Source organism: Ooceraea biroi, chromosome 10 (assembly GCF_003672135.1).
Source record: "Ooceraea biroi isolate clonal line C1 chromosome 10, Obir_v5.4, whole genome shotgun sequence".
NCBI classification, from domain to species: Eukaryota; Metazoa; Arthropoda; class Insecta; order Hymenoptera; family Formicidae; genus Ooceraea; species Ooceraea biroi.
Window position 1 is genome coordinate 10,225,976 of NC_039515.1, and position 25,099 is coordinate 10,251,074.

General features: G+C 37.0%; 1 protein-coding gene across 2 annotated transcripts in view; it reads left to right on the forward strand.

The window, feature by feature from the left end:
* LOC109611533 (odorant receptor 4-like) overlaps positions 1–23,644 on the forward strand; it is a 69,582-nt gene extending 45,938 nt beyond the window's left edge. For both annotated transcript variants that reach the window (XM_026973142.1, XM_026973141.1), the window contains 3 exons: positions 18,905–19,050; positions 23,235–23,367; positions 23,441–23,644. In XM_026973142.1, coding sequence (XP_026828943.1) covers positions 18,905–19,050; positions 23,235–23,367; positions 23,441–23,494 — 333 coding nt within the window. In that variant the 3' untranslated portion in view covers positions 23,495–23,644. The remainder of the gene's footprint in view (positions 1–18,904; positions 19,051–23,234; positions 23,368–23,440) is intronic.
* Positions 23,645–25,099: the final 1,455 nt, after the last annotated feature.

A 25,099-nucleotide genomic window follows, 5' to 3' on the forward strand; every position in this document is an offset into this window, starting at 1 on the left:
TATTCGAAATTCACTCTATCGAATATTGGGTCTCTATTCAATACGCAAAGTTTTGTTCCGAACATTTATTAATCTTTTAACCCAAAATACAGTTCATTTTTAAACCCTATCCTCAGTGTTCCCTGATTCCTTTCCTTATCGCCTCGTTTCGCTCGCCGTTCTGGTCGGAACGTACCGGTTCCTATTTCGTTTCGCGTGTATCGCGTCCCGGTCGAAGATACCGTCGCACGCATTCGGACAAACAAAAACCGACGACAAGGACGTGACGGAAAACCGGTTTCACTTTTTAAATGTTTTTGTATTTTTTTACTTTTTTAGTTTTTTTATTTTTTTAACATTTTAAGTTTTTTTTTACTTTTTCATATTAAAAATTTTTTGTACTGTTTTGGTTTTTAAGTTTAAAAAAATTTTTTTCGAATAATTGTTTCTTTTGCTGATTCATCGTTATATTATGCAGCAGAGTCGATAAGAGAGACAGACTTTGACTTAGACATCATCTTATCTGTCTTGGAAACTCGGATATAAAATAGAATATGGATACTGTGTTTCTGCAGGAGCGTTCGCGCAGTAACTTTCATAACTCGGTCGTTTAAATCATTGTGGACTTCCCACTTACCAGTAATACGTTTAATGAACGCGAAATAATGACCATCAGTATAGATAATTGCAGAAACAAATTTATATGTATATTTGTCGTAAACCAGCTCGACTGGTATTTCCTTCATGGTAAATTGTTTCCTGCAATTCGGATAACCCTGTCGAGCTGAAAGCAAAGAATTTCCAACATCTTAGATATCAAGCACCATGTGATTACCCTTCGATAAGATTTTTATAATATTACTACTCTTGCATCTTAAGCACGTACTTGTACTCCTAAGTGTACAAACCTCATTTACGGCTTCTTGTAGACCTGCCAGGCCACGTTTATACATGAAGACTGGATTAAGGTGTAAAACCGGCATAATCATTGACTTCTCAAATAGGCAATCAGAGCATCGAACGGTTTGTTCAAGAGACGGCACATCACGACGGATAAATTTTTCTTGCAGATATGAAATATTAATTATACAATCTAATATTTCATCTTTTATTTCCTTAGTGGTACTTACGATACGTCCTCGCTCATTATATAATTTTGTCGTCACGTCCATCGTTGATAACGTCTGAACAAATTTAGATATGTCGATGTTACATTCTATAAGATACTCTGAATATGACTCAAAATCATGATATGCAGCTAAAATGCTTTGAACGGTGCAATCAAACGCACAGGTGTTTCGTATACTAATCATTTGTTTACCGATGTTTACTGGTTTCAAAGAATTTCCGTTTACAAGCATAGGCAGCATTGGGGTAAATTTCGGCCGTTTGTGAATAATCTCGATATCAGGACATGCAGAGAGATATTTGCCTCGTTTATTCGTTCTACCTGGTATCTTCGGTTTGATTGTCTTTTTATTAAGACCTTTCCAATCCTCGACTTCGTTAAGAAAGGACATTTCAGAGGGAACACTGTCAACAGTAGTATTTCCCGATTGGAATGAAACTCTTTTTATATCTGTTATCAAGTCCTCCGAATTATGAATATGAAACCTATCACTTGTATCATCTTTTAGTGAGTGTATTGAATTGCCAACAAAATCTTTGGATTCTCTTGTGCCGTCGGCTATTTCTTCACGCGGTTTTATTGGTAGGAGATTATTGATAGTAGGATCCATTACTTCAAGATGATGCGTGTGCAATCTTTGGATTGTCTTTCTTAGTATTTTTTTCCGGTGCATTCAACAATTTATTAGTTCCCATCAAAGATCTGAGGTGAATAACGAGGTATTTGTCTACTCTAATAGCTTTTCCCTTTTTGAAAATTAGATGTTTGAGTTCCCGAAAATATTCTTCACTTCGAGTCGAACTAGCAACAAGTTTATCTTCTAACTGTACGACAGTAGAATTTTGTTGATTATTAGATGTCATTACAGCTGTCCATAGAACGAAATGTTTGGATAATTTGAAGAGACGAGATCCGAAATCAGGACAATGGTATGGATTTAATCGACCTTGTTTCAACTTATCGGTGCTATTTGTTTCAATTTTTTTCAGAATTGCATCAAGTGCATTGCTCGATAAAAGTATCTCGTCAAAGTCATCGCGATGTTCGAACAAATTTGTATCACTATTTTCAGGATTTTTTGCGTATCGATAGGAAGATGATAAGATTTTAAACTATTCACAACTCTATTATGGGCAGCGAAACAATGGCTTTCTTTATCATCAATATCTTCGTACGTCGAAAATGCTACTGATAGGACATCCGTACACATTTGAATGAACTCATCAATCTTTGTGCATATACTCAAAAGACAACACAGCGTAGATAAAAGTCCTTTTTCTCAAGAGATTCATGTCTGAAGCAACTCCAACGCGTAACTAATTTGATTAGATGTGCGATGTCAATACGGATGAGACATCAAGGACATTGGACACGCATGGATGATGAGCTGCTATCGAAGACAATACAATTCTCGATATATGTCTTAAGATCGCTGTTGTTAAATGCTAAAGAAGTTGCATTCAGAAGTGCTAGTGAGTAATCTATGACCACTTGTTTCGGAATCGATCCTCTGGAACGCAACCATTCTCGCATCCAATACGTCAATGTATTGGTATCGTGCTTTCGGAAATCAACTGAAATAAAGGCAGGATCTTTTTGCGATAACCACAAACAGCCTGGTAGAGGTAAACGACTCGTTTTGAGCCATCCGGCTTTGGAATTTGTTTTACCAGTTCACCCGTTGCGTCAATGCTAATGCTACCGATATCGTCTTCTTTCTGAAACTTTTTATACAGAAAAAGTTACGTAGGATTCCAATACATAACATAAAAGTGATCAAGCCCGATCTCGTAAATACACCCATTGAACTCTTGACTATACTTCATGTCCCACACTGAAGCAAGAGCCGCTTTAACTTTGAACAACCCTAACCAGAGAGGAACCTGAGAGCGGCCACGCTGCCGTTTACGCCCATATTTTTACATTGAGAAATTTGAGAAATACAACACCGAATGTGAACTTACATTTCATTTAGCATGCACATGATCTTTTGTCATTATGAAATCATGTGCATGTGCATGTTAAATGGAATGTAAGTTCACATTCGGTGTTGTATTTCTCAAATTTCTCAATGCAAAAATATGGGCGTAAATGGCGGCGTGGCCGCTCTCAGGTTCCTCTCTGCCCTAACTCTTTATCTCGAGCTTCCTGTTTTGCTTTGCGTGCAACATCTTCCGCCGGTAGATTGGCCGGTACAACATCTCCGAAATCCATTAACCTATTAGCTTCTTTTCTCCGCCAAGCGTAAGTATATGTACCCTGCAATTCCTTTCCAATACGAATCCGTCTCTCACCACGGACTTGCCGCTTTTTTTCATGCGCTATCACGAGAATCAAAAGAAGAAATATTTAAGATCGGGCTATCGCCAGTCGATTCGCTTTGACAATAGATATGAATTTTTTATCTGCATTCCGAACAACTGCCTTTACTTGACAAAAATATTTCCAGGATTTCGATTAATTTTTGCATTTTTAAAAGAGTAAGGACAAGGCAATTTATGTTGCTGAAGCTAGTAGCCAGAGCTAGCAGCCAAATGCCGCGCAGCCAGGACCGAATGACATATAGGCGCCCCTGGGGCGCTATTCAATCGAAAGTTTAAAATTCCCTGATTATGAGTTCTTTAACCGAATTTTTTAAAATTTGCATAGGATTTCGTCGTTATAGTGCAGAATCGATTAACCGATCACTTGCGCTAAGACTCATAATTTCGTAATTGTTTTTAATTACTTAAAATATTTTTCAATGTTTTTCGCGTCCCGCGGCTAAACGCAAAGTACGATTTTCTCCAAATTTGCATGGAAGTACGTTGTCATAGTGCACAATCGACTAGTAGATCATTTGCGACAAGATACGCATTTTGCTATTTGTTATTAATTTTTTTTATTAATTTTTTTCGTCTCTTGCGTCTCGCGGCTAAACGCAAAGTACGATTTTCTCCAAATTTGCATGGAAGTACGTCGTCATAGTGCACAATCGACTAGTAGATCATTTGCGACAAGACACGCATTGCGGCAAAAAATGAATTGACAATGCTGTCATTAAACCATTGATCGCAGTTGAGCCTCATGAAATTTGCCAGCTTTAAATCATAATCCGCGATAGTTTTGGATAAATACGGAAATCCCGTAGGCCATTCGGTATTATGTGAAAAGAAATCATCGGTGATCGATACTCTTGATGAAGCGTTTATTGTTTCTTTTCGTTCTCCGAATGGATCGATGTCGCTACTTGTTTTGTCATTCTGAACTGCGGAAGAGCGTTGCTTGGTCAAATGACAATCACTCAGGGAAAGAGTGGGAGGAAGAAAAGCGATTGCAGCGACAGTCACGCGTGATTGTCATTTTACAAGTGACTGCACAATTGCCAAGACATACAGCGGATAGAGAAATAAGTTGGCTCTCAGATTCTATCATTCTCGGATGATAAGCGCTCGCAGCGAATTCGCAAAAACATTTGTGTTTTAAAAATTGATTTTTCTAAACTAAATCATTGTGCGTTTCGACAAGTAATCATTTACCTCTTACTTATCCCACTGAATTTTCATCCTTCTGAAAGGTTTCTCATTAGTCATGGGGACGAAACAAAAATTATTCATTTCAACATCAATGATCGCAGATGCAATAATTGAACTGTATCCGTTCGATTTTTCACGCGATACAGATGTCGAACAGATATTTCAATATTTAAAAAATGCATCACGGCAAAGTAAAAATAGCGTTTGGGAACGTATCTGTTGTTGTATATTGCCAAATAAAGACGAGAGAACCATTAAGTCGTACGTTCCTAAAACGTACAAAATTTTTCTGCGTTATTTTGAAGACATTTTGAAATTATCACAGACACTTCTGAAGAAAGTTCAAAATGAAAATTGCGACGAAAGCACTCCCTGCACGAGTCACGATTCTATGATTGTATCGAGTTCCGATGCATTAATCGTAGTCGACTGTTCCTCAGACACGAACTTTGATCATTTTTCAGAAAAACCTTCGAACCGGACTTTAACATTTTTAGATACCATCGCCAAAACAGATTCACATGAAGTGGTATCGAATGTAAAAAGGGAAGACCTTCCTTTAAAAATTATCTCTAATGAGACTAACGCGTGTTTCGAAAACAATGATCAAGAGAGTTTTATACACCAATCGAATTCAGATTCGAGTGTATCTGAAAATTTTAAATCAGTAGATATGTGGGTAACAGTACCTGCGACATTCTGGCAACGATTTTGGTCAAGTGAGTTTAAATTACGTCGAGGATGGACTGATGCGTTACTTGACATCGTCAAATCCTCACTTATTTGTAATTTGTCTTTTCGATGGCACAAATGCAAATCGCCTAAATCGAAAATCTCGTTTCGTGCGTCTGCCATTTGCACGTTTTCGACTTGTACGAGTTTTAAATTTATTGCGTGTGAACCTATTTTTCCTCCGTTCCAAGACATTCGCGTTCGAATCGTTTCACAAAGCGTGATACATCACAAGAAAGGGGAAACTCATCGCCGATTTGTTACAGGTGATAAGCGTTTGGCAATATCGAAGCTTTTGCAGGTAGAGGCGCCTAGTACTGTAAAGAACATAATGATGGCAAATGCTAGCGAAAAATTGCTCGAAGCCGGAAATTTGAATGATGTGTACAGTTTAACGATACTGCAAAAGATTGCGAGTGAAAACAACTCAAAAGACGATCTTGATCCAAATTATTATGCTTACATGCGTAAATTAATTGACAAGACAAAAGAAAATTGGAAGGGAACCCACATTCAAGGCTTCATACAGCAATGGTCGTTAGAACCATTCTACGTCACATTATTTACCGAGAAGCAAATAAAAATCTTATTGTCTCTCGGAGAAGGTAAAACTTGTTGCCATTTCGATGCTACGGGCAGCCTATTTTTCTCGCCTCCCGGTATAACGAAACGTCTTTATTATTATTCTTTGATATTACCAGGTAATAAAGATTGTGGCCAATTTCCGGTAGCGGAATTAATTTCTAGCGTGCACTCGACAACGTATATTTGTCACTTTTTTAAGTTGATCGCCGTCTCTTTGAAAAAATTGACGACCCGGACTCCAGCAATCGAAAAAATAGAGACCGATTTCAGTCTGGCGCTCATACAAGGTGCAATAGAAGGATTAAACGGAATTACATTACTTGATTATTTACATCGTTCATATAATGATTTGGTAAACAAGACAGATATGGTAAGCTCAATGACCGTTTTACATATTTGTTCCACCCACATGATTAACACCGTTATAAGAAAAGGTTCAAAGATATGTCAAAACGAATCGCAGGTACGTTTAGCAGGCATGGTCATAACGAAATTAATTCATAGTAGAACTTTAAAGTCTGCTGAGGAAATATTTTGTCACGCGATTAAAATTTTCGATTTTTAAACGGCCTTATTGGATTTAGAGAGCAGTATCGAGTTCATACTCAACACCAAAGATAACGCCACGAAGCCAATAAAATTAGAAAACGATCACGACACGTCATACAAATCATTTATCGATAGTAAAGACAATATCGATAATTTAGTCTCACAGAAATCGCCGTTTTTTATATTTTTTGAAAAGTTATTTCGTTCGGTAAAGGACGCGACTAATGACTTGAGTATGCACCGTAACGAATATTATTGTCCGGAATTTATCAAATACTTGCTTACTTATATACTGCCGTATTATTCGATTTTTTCGGCGACTCACATAACACGTTTCGGCTTGAATCGTGATTCCAACGCATCAGTCGAAAGTTGGTATAATATTATTAAGCATATTTGGTTGAAAGGTAAAAAATTTCCGATACCGCGTTTGATTCAGAAGATGGAATCGATGTTGCACGGTCGAATTCGAGAAAGATTGTTCAGCACTACAACGAGTCGTCAAGCACGAAACCGAAAATAACCAAGCAGCGCTCTTCCGCAGTTCAGAAAAGTGACAGAGGAGTGGAAGAAGAAAAAAAAGAGTGAACGAATTAATTCGTTTTTCACAATGCCGAAAAAAATCGAAAGTTCCCAATTTGAAGTGTCGTCGCAAATTCAGAATGGCAAAACAAGTAGCGACATCGATCCATCCGGAGAACGAAAAGAAATAATAAACGCTTCATCGAGAGTATCGATCACCGATGATTTCTTTTCACACAATACTGAATGGCCTACCGGATTTCCGTATTTATCCAAAACGATCGCGGGTTATGATTTAAAGCCGGCAAATTTCATGAGGCTCAACTGCAATCAATGGTTTGATGATAGCATTGTCAATTCATTTTTTGCCGCGATAACAGACGAAGCTAGAACTCATGGATATTCTACCATTTTTTTTTATATATTCTGCACAGTTCGTATGATGGAAACTAGCAAAATAAGTCGAGGCTTCCTGAAGTGGATCTCGCTAAATAAAGTATTCGAATACGACGTTTGGCTTCTGCCAGTTATGAAGAATTCCCATTGGTCGTTGCTTGTCGTTAGTCTTCGGGACAGGCTATTTTTTTATATTGATTCGCTTCACGGCCGACCACCGCAAACTTTAATCGATTCGTACATTGAAATTATCGATCAAGGAATGAAAATAAAAAAGAAGCAAATTGATTGGAAAAAATGGCAATTATATTGTCCAAACGACATTCCGCATCAAAATGTAACAAGTGACGGAAGAAAAATTCCTACTGGAGATTGTGGCGTCCACGTCTGCACTTGGGGTTACACAATAACAAGTGGATCATGTCGAATATTCAACAGCAACGATATGGCAGATATTCGGAAAAGCATTGCGCGTTATTTAGTGAATGTTAAGGAACCGGTAAAAGTGGATCTTGCCCGATCAGAATATACGACATTTCTCGTTGACAGCGACGACGCTAATACTGAAAAGGGGAAACACATTACATATAATGTAAAAGACAGAATGGTTCTAAGTCCACCATGTGGTTACTCGAACACGCTAAAATATTGCGCGCAGCTATGTTTTAATGAAATTAAATAATATAATAATAATAATGATTTAATATTAATAATAATAATGATATAATATTAATAATAATGGTAAAATTAAAATTAGCTGTACAATTTAAAACAAAACTATAAAAAACAAAAAAATATTTAAAAAGAAAAAAAAATAAAAAAGACAAAAAACAAAAAAAAAACAAGTGGAGCCGTAAAACCGCTACGTCCTCGTCGTCGGCTCTGGGTAAGGCAGAAAGCGGTAACGGGTACTTTATGAAAAACTCGGTTCATTGTTCTGTTAATCGATTATACGTTGCAAGAACGCATTCTCATTAAAATTTCTCTAATACGGTTAATTAAATTATTCTGGACTTCAATTAATATTTTTGTAGAAATTTGAAGGAAACGTTCTCTGCGTTTATCTGACGAATATAACAAAAAAATAAACAATTAATAACGATCGCAAATGATCTACTAGTCGATTGTGCGCTATGACAACGTACTTCCATGCAAATTTGGAGAAAATCGTACTTTGCGTTTAGCCACGGGACGCAAGAGACGAAAAAAAGTAATAAAAAAAATTAATAACAAATAGCAAAATGCGTATCTTGTCGCAAATGATCTACTAGTCGATTGTGCATTATGACAACGTACTTTCATGCAAATTTAGAGAAAATCGTACTTTGCGTTTAGCCGCGGGACGCAAGAGACGAAAAAAATTAATAAAAAAATTAATAACAAATAGCAAAATGCGTGTCTTGTCGCAAATGATCTACTAGTCGATTGTGCACTATGACAACGTACTTCCATGCAAATTTGGAGAAAATCCTACTTTGCGTTTAGCCGTAGGACGCGAAAAACATTGAAAAATATTTTAAGTAATTAAAAACAATTACGAAATTATGAGTCTTAGCACAAGTGATCGGTTAATCGATTCTGCACTATAACGACGAAATCCTATGCAAATTTTAAAAAATTCGGTTAAAGAACTCATAATCAGGGAATTTTTAACTTTCGATTGAATAGCGTCCCAGGGGCGCCTATATGTCATTCGGTCCTGGCCGCGCGGCATTTGGCTGCTAGCTCTGGCTGCTAGCTTCAGCTACATGGCAATTTTAGGTGACTCCATAAAATATCGTATATTGCATCAGACCAACCACTAATAAGTACCTCATATTCGCGATCTTTGTATTTTAAGATGTGCGATTTAAGGCTATCCCATTCGCTTTTTGATAACGCTATTGTTTTGCGAAGAGTTGGTAATACGCAATCCGATTCACCCATCGACCAATTTAAATCGTCTCGCAAATCATCCGCGGTTATGTCGAGATCACTTTCATCTTTGGTAGATTCTAATGTTTCGATTCCATGTATTCGATTGAAAACATTATTCCTAGTTTTTGACAAATAGAGATAGATGTAGTCCTTTGACATCTTACCTCTCATCGCATCAACAGCCTTTTTCCAAACATCGTCATCCCATGCTAAAAATTTGTCTTTATTATTCGATAAACCGAAGTCCTTTCAGGGCTTCGTAACTTTCATTCGGCGAATTCGTCGGTGTTCGAGGCATTATTATATTATTCCCGAAGCTGACTCAGGATGAGTTGCTCAGGATGAAAACGCTAAAAGAATAGTAAAGTTATCACAGCAACGGCTGCCTCCTTTACACTTACAATTAGAGCAGTGCTCGGAGTTAGATGCTCTTTTCAACCCGATTGGCGACGTCTTTTGTTTCCCTACTATCGCTCGAAGCTCGACGCTCGACGGCAGACGGAACAGTATCCTCCACCGCTAAGCGGACACAGACGTAGTTTATGCCCGCAGAGCTCGGAAAGATTTGCACGCAACGGCCGATTTTCAGCAACCTCCACCTCCCGCTATTCCCCTTACAGCACTGCTCAAGAATGGAATTTTATTATAGTTGTACTGCTTTTGATGTTCACCACTTATAGCAGTTTTTAAGATAATAATTGCAATTAAATATACCCGAATCAAATACAGATTTTGAGTATATATTTTCGTACTCGGAAATAGTAAATAGATATTTGTAATATTGCTAATTTCGATTTTAATCCTTCATAACCTAAAGTGAAGACAATCTGCTGTCAGGTGAACTTCGAAACTGTTTGTAGTTGTTTGTATCTACATAAATTTCGATTGCAGGTGCTCCAAACAACGAAAACCAATTTTTAAAAGACTACGTCGTTTATAGTTACTGTCTTAGATCTTACAAACGAAGAATGTGGTTCTGTAATTGTTAAAAAATTATTTTTTGCCCAGTGCATCGTTTGTACCTAATTTCCGAGTACCTACAATCGCAATAATGGAACTGCAAACAACTACAAACGATTTCAAAGAAGACTGCGCAAGCGGATTTGCGATATCTCAACAAATGACAAAGTTGGCTATTTTTTATTTAAACAAATGTTAATAACTTTTGAACGGGTCAACTACAAACGAAACGGAAAGCACTACAAACAACTACAGACGATTCTAAAGAAGACTACGCAAGCGGATGCGCGTTATCTCAACAAATGGCAAAGTTGACTATTTTTTATTTAAACAAATGTTAATAACTTTTGAACGGTTCAACTATAAACGAAACGAAAAGCACTACAAACAACTACAATCGATTCTAAAGAAGACTACACAAACGAATTTGAGATATCTCAATGTAGGGTGCGAGGCATTTTAAAAAATTTTTGTAGTTTTTATATCTTTTAATGGATAAAACTACAAACGAAATTATTGTTACTACAAACAACTACAAACGAAATGCTATTATTTTCCATAGTAAAAAATTAATTTTTTAAATGTCGGGTGCTAGGTTCACATAGCTACTGGACTCACGTGAATCAAGCACCCTAAACTGTGAGAGGCAAGGGGATTCACGTGAATCAAGCACCTCACAGGGAACATACCCCCTACTACGTCCACGTCGTTGTTCCTGGGTAACGCTAAAAGTAGGAGTCAAGTCATTGATAATCTTGTTAACTAATTTCAATTAAAAATTTAGTTTGACCTTGAAATTACCTCAAAGTCAAGTTCAAGGTCATGACCTGACGTCCACCTCCAAATACTACAACATTTGTCTGAAATATTTTTCACTATCTCGCTTAGCTTACGGGTTACTTGAGTGAATTAATATTACGCGTTTGTCCTTGAAATGCCCCTAAAGTTCATTTTGATCACAGTCATGAGTTACCTATCTGGACGTGAAATTTTCCGTACTTTCCATTTCCATAGTCAGAAATAGGGATTCCCATTTGAAAAAATCAGTTTGGCCTCACAATGACCTTGACCCTTCACTTCAAAATCAAAGTCAAGGTCACCGCTAGGTGTCTCCCTACATATTGTACAACTTTTGTCTGAGGCATTTTCCGCTATCGCCCCTACCTGAGGAGATATTCCCGTGAACGGATTAAAATATAATTTGGAATGCTGTAACTCATTGAAAAATGGTCTAATTGCAAAAAACAAAAAACCGTTGTGTTCGTCTCATTGTCAGCTACAACTTTTACTCAGAGAGAAAAATCAACTTCCATTTAAAAAAATAGCCGCCATGATGAAATCTCTAAAGTAGCGCATCTACAATTAAATTGATAATATTATCATCTTGCTCCCTCGAAGCCATACAACTTTTGTCTGAGGCATTTTCCGCTATCGCCCCTACCTGAGGAGATATTCCCGTGGACGGATTAAAATGGCCCATCCTGTATATCATTACATTTTATAATTTGTTCCATCTCGCGAGTAATTATTAAGTAAAAAATCTCTAAAACCTATTAAAATCGAAATCTCTAAAAAATTATCTTTCCAAAAACAGATTTAAAAATGTGCCAGATATACGGTGTGAATTATTTGAATCTATTTTCCTATAAAAGGGTTGGAAAATATCAAATATTTTTACAATTTGTACAATGTGTACAAAAAGAAACAAATATTTTATGCAAAAAGCTGAGCACTGTTAGAGGACCAATTATATAAAGTATTACAATAATAACTAAATTCACGCGTTAATAATTATATTTTCTTAGTACTTTGTCTCTTTTACTTTTTCTCTTTCCTTTTCTTCCTTTCCTTGTATTAACATTTTAAAGAAATAAATTAATATTATTCTTCCATTATTATACTATAAACAGTAAAAATTAACAACACCAAGCTTGTTTTATCGTTTTGCAATATTTGTTTAATTAGTGCCAATTTCTGATATTCTTTTTATAGAAAAATAGGTTAAATATTCGCCGTGTGTAATTGACGTCTTTTTTGTATTTTTATAAAAAGGTTATTTTTAAAAACATCTTTTTCAGCACATTAATATTGGGTTGAGTAAAAAGTAATTTCGTATTTTGGGTAGATGTCATTAAGAAAAGATATTGGCAGCTAACTTCACTCAAGATGTGACATTACCATTATTTTTCTGAAAGGTTATGTTTTCCTGTGTGTATAAAGTCATCATTCATCAAAATCGATTCAGTAGTTTGTATTTAGTGGCATTGTAAACATGGAGCAAAACAAGTAGTATTTTCGGTATTTGATGCTTTTTTATTTTCACAAAGGGAAAAACGCAACGCAAACTAAAGAAAAGATATGTGCTGTGTATGGGGAGGATGTCGTAAGCGAACGTGTGTGCCAAAACCGGTTTGCGGAATTTCGTGCTAGTGATACGACATGTGAAGATGGAAAGCGCTCAGGTAGGCCATTGGTTGCAGATGATGATCAAATCAAGACGTTGATTGAAAATAATCCACATTATACGACACGAGATATCGCACAAATTGTCAACGTATCTCAGAAGACCGTTGTGAACCGCTTGCACTCACTTGGCTACGTGTCTCGGTACGATATTTGGGTACCTCATAATTTGACTGAAAAAAAATTTAATGGACCGCATCTCCATCTGCGATTCATTGCTCAAACGCAACGAAAACAATCCATTTTTAAAACGAATAGTAACGGGCCACGAAAAGTGGATTGTATACAAGAATGTTGAGCGCAAAAGATCGTGAGGGAAGCGAGATGAACCGCCGCAAACCACACCAAAGCAAAACATACACACAAAAAAAAGTCATATTGTGTATTTGGTGGGATTGGAAAGGAATCATATATTATGAACTGCTTCCACAAAATCAAACAATTGATTCGAAGGAGTACTGTTCCCAACTGCACCAGTTGAAGGCAGCAATCGACGAGAAGCGACTAGAATTGAGCAATTGTTATGGTGTCATCTTCCATCAAGACAACATTAGACCGCACGTATCTTTGGCAACCCGTCAAAAATTATTGCAGCTTGGGTGGGACGTCTTGCCTCATCCGCCATATTCACCTGACCTGGCACCATCAGATTTCCACTTATTCAGATCGTTACAGAATTCGCTTAATGGAAACAATTTCATTTCTTTGGAAGCTTGCAAACAACACCTTGAGGAATTTTTCACTCAGAATACTGGGAAGTTTTGGGAGGATAGAATTCTTAAATTACCTGAAAGATGGCGAAATGTTATTGAAAAAAATGGTGCATACATTGTTTAATAAAGTTATTTTTTAATATCAAAATTTTGTTTTTGACTTTGACCAAAAAATACGAAATTATTTTTTACTCAACCCAATACATATGTACTGTGATAAGTACCGTTTTACGTGATTAGGTTAGCAGCACATATAAATTCATAGTAATATTTAAGCAGTAAACGAATCGACTACTCATGATCGAGATTTCAAACCGTTATGTTACAACTTAAAATTAAATGTTGAGTCGAATAAATTGACACGACTTTCACTCAATTAGAAGTTGTTGCACTTGCCGCGTAAACTTGACGCAAAATATTATCCCTTGATCTTTCCTCTCTTTCTCAAAAACATTGTTTATCTTAACTATTAAGTCAGATAACTAAGTAACTATTAGAAAACTGACAAGTTGTAAGATATTTGTTTCATTTATATGAAATATTTAATTCAGATAAAATAATAAAATGACTATACAGGGTGTTCCAAAAACATACCGACAAACTTCAGGGGGTTATAGAGGACACCAAAACAAGCAACTTTTATTAATATACCGATACCCGAAAATGAGCCGTTTTTGCAGGAGAGTAAATTATTTGGATTTATAACAAATGCTCAAAATGTTGGCCATTTTCTTCTATACACAGATGACGATGAATAGAAGCAAATGTACTATGATGATGTTGACGACGATTTGGATTTCTCTTTCAAAGAAAGATGAGAATGTTTATCATTGATAGTAAACGCAACTATTCCCGAAATCGCTCGGTCGAACGATTTCTGTTAGTAAACACCGTGAGTATCCACTTACGAGGTACGCTTACAAGACATTGACAACAATCTCCCATTTGATTGATTACCTCAGTAACGTTAGTGTCTGTTACAATAATACGAAATTCGTCTTCAAAATGAACAATAATTTTTCTTTTGAAGAGCTAGCTGACATGCATCTTATTTATGGCGAAGCGAGATGTAATGGAAGAGAAGCTGCACGCTTGTACGAAGAAAGATATCCAAATCGCCGTCAACCTCATCATAGCACATTTGCTTCTATTCATCGTCGCCTTCGAGAAAGTGGTAACCTAAAGCGCAGTGGTGGTGCTGGTCCAAGAACAACACGTATGATAGCGTTCGAAGAAAAAGTCCCAAACCGCGTAGAAGAAGAACGTTCCACAAGTGTTCGCGCAATTTCGCATAATATGGGGGCTTCCACGACAACAGTATGGCGTGTTATGCATGAACAACTTCTTCATCCCTACCATATTCAAAGAGTACAAGGTTTGAATCCTGGAGACTAATCGGATCGCTTTCTGTCAATGGTTTTTGAGTTGCAATTTGATCCAGCCTAACTTCGGAAGAATTGTGTTGTTCTCGGATGAAGCATGCTTTACTCGGGATGATGTTTTCAACAGTCGCAACAACCATATCTGGGATGATGAAAATCCTCCATGCTGTCGCTTTACAAGATACCAGCAGCAATTTTCCGTCAACATTTGGGCTGGTATTGTGGGCGAGAATTTGATAGTATACTTGCTGCCACCTCGTTTGAATGCTCACATTTATCTCCAATTCATACAAAATATTTTACCAGGACTTTTACAAAATGTCCTTTTGGATATAAGACGAGACATGTGGTTTCAACATGACGGAGCACCTGCACACTTCAGTTTGAACGTACGCCAGTATCTGGATCAGCGTTTTCTGAACAGATGGATTGGGAGAGGAGGTCCCGTAGCTTGGCCTGCGCGATCTCCTGATCTTAATCCCCTCGACTTTTTCCTTTGGGGTTTTGTGAAGACTCTGGTATACGAGACTCCTGTACTTGGGGAGGAAGATCTTCTCGCAAGAGTCATGGCCGCTTGCGAACATGTGCAAACTATTCCCGGGATATGCCATAGGATCCGTGAATCCATGAACCGACGATGCCATCTGTGTATAGAAGAAAATGGGCAACATTTTGAGCATTTGTTATAAATCCAACTAATTTACTCTCCTGCAAAAACGGCTCATTTTCGGGTATCGGTATATTAATAAAACCGAAGTGAGAACAGCTCAAACAATATACAATCAATAAATGAAAACTGCTGAGAGCGAAGCTGGATGTACGTGCTTATAATTTATTTTATTAAGTAAGTCCGTGATATAAACGTTTCAGTCCACTCGTTGGACCATCTTCAGTATACTACAACAATAAATACAGTATAAATCACATCTCATGTTATAAATCGTTAAAACAATTCTTTAATACGTACCAAATCTAACATATATAAAAAATCCTATAGTTCTATTCATAACGTATTTACAAAATGTAATCCTATCAAAAAATATTTAATAATATAAGAGAACGTCATAACACCATCAATAAAATAACCAACAGATTCATACTCACGTATCCCCATTCGATTACAATTTGTCGTCAACTTAGCGCAATACATAGAAATAAATTCAATAAAAATAAATAGTAGGATGTCAAAATATAAAGCAACAACGATGAACAGATCGCTGATGTCAGACATTGGAACTCTCACTTGTAACGCAATATATAACTCAAATGAAGACTATCGAATACATGATACCGAAAATCGCACAGACAAACAGACACGGAAAACAAGTTTAAAGAGTGGGGGACAAATTCAAAATAGGAAAATATTCATCCGGTAACCCCAATGTATCACTCTGTAAATTCAATGGTTTTTTCTGTCTTTTTATATTAACCATCTCCGAAATCAATCTTTTTTTATATGATTTCTCCTCATCTAAAATCTTCACATCATCCTACTCAAACTCATAACCAAATTCCAATCTATGTGCAGATATTACTGATGGAGATCCTGACTTTTTATTGATATCATTCCTATGTTCTTTAAGTCTAGTACTCAATTTGCGTTTAGTCTGGCCCACATAAGATCCATCACAATCCTTACATGAAACTTTATAAACCACATTACAATGTAACATTTTATTAACGGAATCTTTTCCCGTACCAATAAACCTTCTTAACGAATGCATTGGCCGATAAGACGTTTCAAAATCAAGCCTTTTTACCTTATTACTGAAAGATTCTGAAATAGATTTAACGTATGGAACCACAAAAAATCCTTTTTCTTTGTTATTCTCACTATCATTCAAACCTCTATATACATGTTTTTTAATTCTATCCCGAACATTACACAAAATAAATTGGAGAGATATCCATTCTCTAGTAACATATTAACCATAAATTTTAAATTCTTTTCTTGGAATCGCGGATCTGAAATATGTATAATTTTATCGACTAGACCTGAAATAACACCTTGTTTATGAGCAATGGGATGATGTGAATGGAAACTGAGATACCTGGCCGAAAATGTCGGTTTACGAAACCAATCCAAACCAAGTTTCCCCTGCTTGAAGACTATGGACACATCCAGAAAGCTAATAGAATCGTCATTGTTAGACTCAATCGTAAATTGTAATCTGTCATGGAAAGAGTTAAACGTCTGCAAAATAAAATCAAAATATTCAAGTTTCGACGCAAATAAGATGTCATCAACATATCTATAATAAACTGGTAAGCAAAAGTCAAATCTTCTAATAGCTTCCTCTTCTATGTCCTCCACAACTATGTTTGCAATAGTCGGGGAAGCCGGAGACCCCATGGGAGTACCAAAAATCTGTCTATACGTGCGACCATTAAAAGTAAAAAACGTAGAGTCCAAAACAAATCTGACAGCAATCAAAAATTCATCCAACGGAATTGGTGTACCCTCAGAGATAGAACTCCATCTTCTCTCAATACTTTTTAGCGCAAGGTCCGTAGGAATGTTTGTAAATAAAGAAACCGCATCTAAGGACGCAAACTGTAATTCAGCTTCCAATTCAGTTTTTCTAAGAACATTTACCAATTGAAAACTATTTTTTATGTTACTTTTTGGAGAACTTATATTACAATAAATAATTTCATGTGTAAATGGCGACAACGCATACAAAGGACTGTCAATGCTCGAAACAATAATTCTCAAAGGACAGCCTTCCTTATGGATCTTAGGTAAACCGTATGCTCTGGGGAGAACACCATCCGTTGACAACAAAGCTTTATATTTCGGCTCATTTATATACCCGTTATTTTTCCACTTAACTAAAAGATCTCTTAATTTGTTGATAATAATTTTCGTTGGATCTTTATCTGTTGTAATGTAGGTATCACTATCAGACAACATCTCAATCATCCTCGACTTATATTCATTAATATCAATCGCCACCGTAACATTACCCTTGTCAGCTCTGGTAAACAATATTTCCGAGTGTTCTGTCATAAAATTCTTTGTTATTCTAGACCATTTTAACAACATGTTGTCAGTCGAAGTCGATTTCAAGTTGTCAGAACCATACCTATCTAAAATACGTGTGGACTGATTTCTGACCGACTGCCGAACTGCGTGATCACATCTGACAATGTTATTCTCAACATGTTTAATAAACTCAATAATCGTCCTTTCCTTCTCTCTCCCTGTCGTCGGCATATTAAATCTATCCCCTAATTGTACCAGCAATCGAACTTCAATAGGTATATGAGTATTAGACTTGTTAACAAACCATTTATCTTGCAATTTATCAACTGGCGCCTCAGACTGAAACTGTGATGGAACGATCTCAATTTTAGATGATTCTCCATCATTAGGGTTTGAGAAGGAAACGGCCAATGTTTTCGACGATGTTTTCGGTATCATGTATTCGATAGTCTTCATTTGAGTTATATATTGCGTTACAAGTGAGAGTTCCAATGTCTGACATCAGCGATCTGTTCATCGTTGTTGCTTTATATTTTGACATCCTACTATTTATTTTTATTGAATTTATTTCTATGTATTGCGCTAAGTTGACGACAAATTGTAATCGAATGGGGATACGTGAGTATGAATCTGTTGGTTATTTTATTGATGGTGTTATGACGTTCTCTTATATTATTAAATATTTTTTGATAGGATTACATTTTGTAAATACGTTATGAATAGAACTATAGGATTTTTTATATATGTTAGATTTGGTACGTATTAAAGAATTGTTTTAACGATTTATAACATGAGATGTGATTTATACTGTATTTATTGTTGTAGGATACTGAAGATGGTCCAACGAGTGGACTGAAACGTTTATATCACGGACTTACTTAATAAAATAAATTATAAGCACGTACATCCAGCTTCGCTCTCAGCAGTTTTCATTTATTGATTGTATATTAATAAAAGTTGCTTATTTTGGTGTCCTCTATAACCCCCTGAAGTTTGTCGGTATGGTCGGTATGGATGTTTGGAACACCTTGTATAAGATGTATATACAATATGTTAATTATAATATAATGTTTTAGATTTTTCAGCTTGTATCACATAAAGGCGATATTGTAGAAATTCTAATTCACTTTCTATTTATAACAGCCATATTCATGTACATGTTTTTATCGAATTATGCTGGACAAGAAGTTACGGATAATTATAACCGCATATTTTTCACAACGTAATAAATAATTATTAATATGATGTTCACATACCCCCCTCTACACACACACACATACACGCACGCGCGCGTGTTAAGATGAATATTGCTTTATAACAAAAGTTTGTAGCGTTTTTTTAATGAAATTCGAAAATAAAAAATTACTATATATACATATATATAGAGTGTCTCATAACTCCATAATTCCCCGTTACTAGCGTATAGTTTGGACTTAGCCGAAAAGTTTTGGGCTTAGTCGAAAAGTTCTGTATCATTTTGCGATTTTCGCAATAATAACCGAGTTATTAAGGATTGATATTAATGTATGAGAGCGCGGCTCGTGCAGCGAGGCCATCGATAGGAGGGCGCAGTGAAGCGCGATGGAGATAGTGAAGCCAGAAAGCGTGCGACAATTCCCGAGACCATTCCCACTCCATCCCCACCGTATGCTTCAAAGCACGCGTTCTGGCATCGCTGTCTCCATCGCGCCTCACCGCGCCGTAACCAACAACGCGCGGCCCTCCTACCAACGGACTCGCTGCACGAGCCGCGCTTTCATTCGTTTAATTTAATCGTTAATAACTCGGTTATTATTGCAAAAATCGCAAAATGGTACAGGTTGTTATGCATCTGATCCGCTCTAATAGATATACATGTATATATTCTTATAGAAGAAAATAATTATATTTGTCTATTACATTTTACACACGCAATGCACACGCGTGTATATATCTATTATTATTATATTTTGGGTAAAAGTTCAGAAAAGGGAATCCCTTCCAATGACCTTGAGCTTGACATATGTTGTCAAGGTCACCCTCCTGAGTGACCTTCAAGAGGTTTTAGTCGTCGCTCGTTGTTTGTTAAAAAGTTATTAACAAAATAAGTTCAGTGGTTTTGTATGGATTTCCGACTTTTCACACGAAGTAAGGACTTGAATTTGACATACATTACAAAGGTCACTTCCCCGAGTAGCACGCAGAAGGTTTCCCATTTTAAAGTTTCCCCTAAAATATTTCAGAAACACTGCGTTAAATCGAAAAATGTTTCAAACAAACGTTCTGTGACTTCGAGGGGGACATAAGACGGTACTATTGGTTTGAACTTGGGTGGTGTTGTCAAGGTCATATGGAGTTCAACTTTGTTATTTTAAACGGAACCCCATACTTTTTAACGCAGATTCTGATTCTTCGTCGAAAAAAAGTAACTTTTGTCCGAAACATTTTTTTAAACACGCCCTCCTTATCCCGAAAACTCAGGTTCAACCTTTAACGGACCAATGATAATACTCGCTTTATAACAGACACTGAAGTTTTTTTTAGTATTTTACTGTTTACCATCAGTATGTGCGTGCGTGCGTATGCGTGTGTTCTACATCCAGCCAACTAAGGCAAGATCGATCACTGATCCAGCCAGTTAAGGCAAGATCGATTACAGATCCGGCCAGTTAAGGCAAGATCGATCATTGATCCAGCCAGTTAAGGCAAGATCGTGCTCTGATCCAGCCAGTTAAGGCAAGATCGTGCTCTGATCCAGCCAGTTAAGGCAAGATCGTGCCGTTATGTAGTCAATTAAGGCCAAGTAAGGTAGTCGTAAATTAGTTTTGTAGGTTGTCTCTCTGCTCATCTGATGAGATGTTCAAACGTAGCTCCGTTGACTTGTTGACAATATTGAATCCGTCTCTCGAAGTTTGTAACAGTACGTAAGAGAACATCACGTGGAATAATGTTACACGCTGCTCGGATCCTCTCCATCATGTTTTCTCTTGTCGTTGGTCTCTCCCGATAGACTACATCTTTCAGGTAACCCCATAAATAAAAATCTGGAGAAGTTAAATCTGGTGATCTTGCTGGCCACCTTACTCGACTACCCCTTCCAATCCATACATCACGGAAGGTCTCGTTCAGATAATCTCTGACGATATTGGCATAGTGAGGACCTGCACCATCATGTTGGAACCACATTCTTCTCCGTGTCGTTAAGGTCAATATCTTCAAGAAGTATTGAAAGAATATCTCTTAGAAATTGTAAATAGTTCTGAGCATTAACCATACAATCAAAAAAGTAAGGGCCAATTACATAGCCATTGGCGATTCCGCACCAGACAGTGAGACTCCATCGATGCTGATTGTCTATTTGTTGCATCCAACGAGGATTAACTGGAGTCCAATAGTGACAATTATGACGATTCAACGTTCCATGACTATGAAAAGTAGCTTCATCGCTGAACAAAACGTACTTGAAAAATCGCCATCGTGCAGAAGTTGCTGTGTTGCCCAGCGACAAAATAATAGCCGTTCTCGATGATCATTCTCAGTCAAGGCTTGATTTAGTGTAATATGATAAGGGTGGTACTTTGCAGCCTTCAAGTATCTAGAAGCAGTCGATCTTGGAATTCCCACTGTACGCTCAATTTCACGTAATGATACATGAGGGTTCAAATGAACCATCGCCAGAGTTACGAGGAAACGAGCATTCAGCGCGTAATCATCTACGTTGTAACATCTTCTTCGTCGACAGAGATTCCCTCTCCGAATCCTTATTTCAATTTTACGTATTGCAGTATGACTCGGATGTTGTCGTAGAGGAAATCTTCTTCGGTACAATGCTGCTGCTCTTTTGTAATTACGTCGACATTCTCCTAGGATGAGAAGAATGTCGGTCAACTCGTTCGACGTGTAATCGGGCATTGTTTTTACTTGCACAACAATGGAATTTTAGAAACAAAAAAAATTTGAAAATCATTCACGAATGACGTGACGAGTTAAAGAGGAAGTGTCGAGAACAGAAAACTTTATGCTAATTGCTCAAGGACTCATACAAGTTGAGAAAGACACCAGCTGTCAATCGATAAGTCAACTTTCAATGAGATGTATCGCATCCTGCAGTAAATAAGAATAACCAATACTGTTTAATATTGAGATGGGAAAGTAATAGTGCAATAATCCTCAAACTCTCGAGCCGATTAAAGCAAAGACCGTTTCTGAATATTCCACTCTTGGCTTTGAAATAATAATTCGGAACTACCTACTGTTTGACCTTGACATTATGTAACCAACAACATGGAGTCTGAAAATTTGTCGTTCTTTCCTATTCTACAGTCAAAGTTAATTTCACCATTGAGAATATTCACATGACCTTAGAAATTGATTCCAAGGAAATTGATCCGCATGGTACAACTTGAGTAATGGGTATTGTAACTTTCAAGCCTTATAAGTCGAAAAGTACTTAATGAAAAAAATACTTCATTATAGTGTTTTGAAAAGCTCTCGAGGTAAGCTATGAGAATATGCAATGAAAAATTAGGAGTTCCATTTACAAAATTCGAAGTGACCTTGCCCTGACCTTGACAACGCCACTCAAGGTCAAACCAATACCATCTTAACTGGCTGGATCAGAGCACGATTTTGCCTTAACTGGCTGGATCAGAGAACGATCTTGCCTTAACTGGCTGGATCAGTGATCGATCTTGCCTTAGTTGGCTGGATGTAGAACACACGCATACGCACGCACGCACATGTTGATGGTAAACAGTAAAATACTAAAAAACACTTCAGTGTCTGTTATAAAGCGAGTATTATCATCGGTCCGTTAAAGGTTGAACCTGAGTTTTCGGGATAAGGAGGGCGTTTTTAAAAACAATGTTTCGAACAAAAGTTACTTACTTTTCGACGAAGAATCAGACTCTGCAATAAAAAGTATGGGGTTCCGTTTAAAAAAACAATGTTGAACTCCATATGACCTTGACAACGCCACCCAAGGTCAAACCAATAGTACCGTCTTATGTCCCCCTCGAAGTCACAGAACGTTTGTTTGAAACATTTTTCGATTTAACGCAGTGTTTCTGAAATGTTTTAGGGGAAACTTAAAAATGGGACACCCTGTATATATCCAGCATATACTTTTGAAATTTATTTAATCGTTGAAAATCTTTGAATATGCTGGGAAAGTGTATGCTTCGACATATGTAGATCTCCATATATTACGTCTTAACTACTAATGTTAACTCGTACATTTTTCAAATTTCTTTTGTTTATAACTTTTTAATGAACAATGAGTGACGGCTAAAACCTCTTGATGGTCACTCAGGAGGGTGACCTTGACAACATATGTCAAGGTCAAAGTCATTGGAAGGGGCTCCCCTTTTCTGAACTTTTACCATATTTTGTTATTTCTGAATACATTATTTATCTTTTTTCTTGCAGATATAATGTTCTATGGTATATAGCACCTTTACACATTCAAAGACTACTACTTTTTATATTGCAAAGGGGCAGCAAGAATTTCGGTTTAAAAGTTGGCGGATTATTATTTGTATCCTTAGAATGTTTGGCCTCAGTAACGTATCACTATGCATATTATGAAGTGCAATTTACATAGAAAATATATATAAAAAAATATTTCATTGCAGCTAACGAGTACATCAATATCTTACTTTACCGTTATGTGTTCTACACAGAAGTAATATGAATAATGTAACATATTGTAACATATTATAATAGAATAGATAAATATAAAACAAATAACTAATTACGTTGATCTGTAATCGTGACTATTAAACTGTTAAATGAAGAGATGTAGAACGAAGATAATATATCTTTCTTTTTCGTTATGACATAGGACTATTTATAATCGACCTAATGAAAGTACAATAGAAAGAGGAATATTATAGTTGTATATAATATTATACGAGGGGGGACCCAAAAGAAACCGAACTTCCGGTGCCACGCCTCCCGAGCGCGTAGTTGAACCTTGCGCCGCTAGGTGCGTCGAGTTTAGTTCCCCTCCGATCAGTAGCCCAACGGACACCGTTGAGAAAGCACCTACGAGACCATACCGCTATTTTTTTCAAGGCCACTACTCGACGTGTCTGCTAAATTGCAATGGGTGATCGGAAGGAGCAGCGCGTCTGTGTCAAATTTTGTTTTCTTTTGGGAAATCTTTTTCGGAAACTTACGCTATGATTCAAGAAGCTTTCAAAGAGGAAGCCTTAAGCCGTACTCAGGTCTACGAATGGTTTCGTCGATTTAGGGAGGGCAGAATGAGCCTGGAAGATGACCCTCGTTCTGGGCGCCCTTCCAGAGTTTGCCCTTCGTTCCAGTAGGGCAAATCGTCAACCAACAGTTTTACTTGGAAGTTTTAAGGCGCCTACGAGAGAACGTTCGAAGAAAATGACCCGATTTGTGGCGGAGTGGAGAGTGGTTCCTTCACCACGACAATGCCCCTGCACACACGGCATTCGGTGTTCGTCGTTATCTGGCCTCACTGGGATGGACACTTGTTCCCCCCCCCCCCCCTATTCACTCGACCTAGCCCCCTGTGATTTTTTTCTCTTTCCGTGGATGAAAAAAAGCTTGAAGGGGAAGCGTTTTGACGATGTTAACGCTGTAAAAACAGCTTCGCAGAGGGATCTTGACAGCATCGGAGTTCAGGAGTTCCAGGGATGCTTTGATCAATGGAAAAAAAGACTTGACAAGTGTACTGCATCCCAGGGAGAGTACTTTGAAGGAAACTAACTCGTTTTTCTTTGTAATGTAAATGAAAAACAATAAAAAAAAGTTCGGTTTCTTCTGGGTCCCCCCTCGTATTACAAATATAATATGATGATGTACGATGTACATGGCTTGTCCAGAATGTAATGCAATTGATATCGAAGAACTAAGAACCTAAATCTATCTAAATCAAAAATTAAAACGATAACAAAATAAGTACAGTCTGTGTTTTGCATACTTCTTTAACTTATTAAGCATTAACAATAAGGTAGGCCTTATTTGGGTTACTTAATCGTCATCATTTCTGGACTAAATTGTAAGGGAATTGTTTTGATTGTCGTTGGGTTTGTATAGAAGAGGAAAAAAACACTGCAGTCTTCCAAATTAAACGAAAGCGAAAAAGACTTTATTTTTAACCGAAAATATGTATTACAAAATCGACATGAAAAAGTGCGAGCACATACCTTCATATATGCATGCATGCAAAGAACTATTAGTTCTAAATGACTCCGATAGAGAGCACACTCTGTACTAATGGTTTTCTTCAACAATTGTGTCTTATTCCGTTTCGATAAAAA